The 2,011-nt window shown below is 36.4% G+C and overlaps 1 protein-coding gene across 1 annotated transcript; it reads right to left on the reverse strand.

The window, feature by feature from the left end:
- Nucleotides 1-761: 761 nt before the first annotated feature.
- LOC123671056 (J domain-containing protein CG6693-like) lies at nt 762-1,561 on the reverse strand. Its single transcript, XM_045604706.1, has one exon. It carries the CDS (start codon nt 1,509-1,511, stop codon nt 762-764), a length of 750 nt encoding a protein of 249 aa, XP_045460662.1. The 5' UTR covers nt 1,512-1,561.
- Nucleotides 1,562-2,011: the final 450 nt, after the last annotated feature.

The raw sequence follows: 2,011 nt of genomic DNA on the forward strand, positions 1-2,011 counted from the left end.
GGAGCGGGATTCGAGGAATGAAACAGAATGTTCCAACCAACGGTACATTATGACCATTACTACTGCACTATGGGGTGGAGAGGTTTGGGTCTACAGCATCCCCTCTCTAATGAAAAATATCAACAATTCAGAGAAAGTTTGTCGATATGAATAATATTAAGTCTATAACAGATTTTCATCAATTATTATTTATAAGAAAGTATCATTCATTCCTTCGATGGGCATTATTATTATTATTTCAACTGGGGTCTTTATGGTTCGGTAAGCCTTCCGGGAACTGCGACCATGTAAATCTTTTGTTCTCTACCCTACTCATTCATGGAAACCCAAGGAGGTCATCAATGGCGTTGATAAAACTGACAACCTACTTAGGGGCCTTAGCCGTTACCTCTCGGGTATCCAGAACCGACTTCCCCATATTAATGGTTCTTAGTCCAGCTCTGGACACTTACATACCATCTGTTCAGCTGTTTCTGTTTCTGATTCACAAAGCCTGCAAATCTCATATGCCGCGTTTCTCAAACGGTACAAATAATGTTTCATCGACAGTGCCTTGTCAGCAGTCCTACAATCACCCGAAGCTCGGCTCGTGACAGCTTCAAGAGCTTTCTGGTGTAGGTGAGTGAAATCATTACGGATTTCTTGGCCTGAATAAGTTATAATATTTAAAAAATAATCTATAATATGTTAGGAGAAAATATGAACAGAAACAGATATCAGATCTTGAGAAGAGATCAGCAAAAAAACATAAACTTTATTTTTTAGAGACTTTCCTTTTCATAGCAGAAATTTTCCTTTCTGTTATTGATTTCCTTTTTTTTATTTCCATATTTAGTTTCAAAATGTGAAATCATGTTCATAAAGTTTGATAATGATCTTTCCTGTATCTCATTAGTCAACCATTCCACATCTTCCATTGATTCCTTTTCAACTTCTTCCTTTTCCTTTTGATATGTCTTATGCCTCAATCTCCGTTTTCTAGCAGGTTCATTGAAGTATTCTTCAACTTCACCTTTATCCACCAAACCCCTCATTACTTCTATAATTCTTGGTTCACTTTCTAGATTGGCAAAAGGAATATACTCCATCTTTGTCGTGTTACCTTTACAAGATTCATAAGCTTTTCTGATATCTCTCACTTCTGTTTCCGAGCCAATGTAATCTTTTTCGAAATTCTGAATATCTTTGAGGCTTATTTTTTTGAAGAGGCTCCTCCAGTTTTCCATCCAGTTGAAATGACCGTCACTTTCATCGTCAAACTCACCGCTGTCATCGTAAATCTTACGTTTATTTTCATCCTGTAGGATGGTATGGATTTTCCCAAGAACCTTGAACTTTTCAGTAGCTACTAGCTTCTGACTAGCATCAACTCTGTCAGGATGAACCATCAGGGACAATTTATGATAGTCCTTTTTCATTTCCTTTTGAGAAGCATCCTTCACAACTTCCAGTACTTCATAAAAATTAGTGGTACCGAAATATTTTTCACAATTTTCTTTGAAACTTGACATCTTATTCTTCTAAAATAATTTACGAAATACAACTGACAAAAATCGTAGAATAATCGTAGAATAATCTTGGCTAATATCAGAACTAACATCAATAAATCTGTAGAACTGTTAGAAAAATGCTGGTACTCTTGAATTAAGGATAACAAAATTCAATTTCAGTTGTTGTATTTCCCGCACGAATTATCTTTGATTTCTGTTAGCTTGTAATTTAGACTTAAAGACAATTTGATCTCTGAAATAAAAACTCCAATATTGTACACACAGTATTCTGCAATCACCACCTACAAATCAGCACACCAACGAAAAACCAAGACGCCAAAACTCTCCAAATTATATCACTCGTTTCCAACAGTGACAAACCCATCAAAACGATCTTTTCACAGAAAGCCTCCCTACTCCATTCCCCCAAATTCAAATCACCAAATCACGCAATCCCTCCCTCATAATACACCCCAAGTCGCAGGTTGGATAAATTCCCTCAACCCCACGCTCATAAAAAA

This window comes from Harmonia axyridis, chromosome 1, assembly GCF_914767665.1.
Source record: "Harmonia axyridis chromosome 1, icHarAxyr1.1, whole genome shotgun sequence".
Lineage (NCBI taxonomy): Eukaryota > Metazoa > Arthropoda > Insecta > Coleoptera > Coccinellidae > Harmonia > Harmonia axyridis.

Bases quoted from the DNA above. Each gene is read 5' to 3' on its own strand.
- LOC123671056 (XM_045604706.1), bottom strand. From the start codon at position 1,511: ATGTCAAGTTTCAAAGAAAATTGTGAAAAATATTTCGGTACCACTAAT.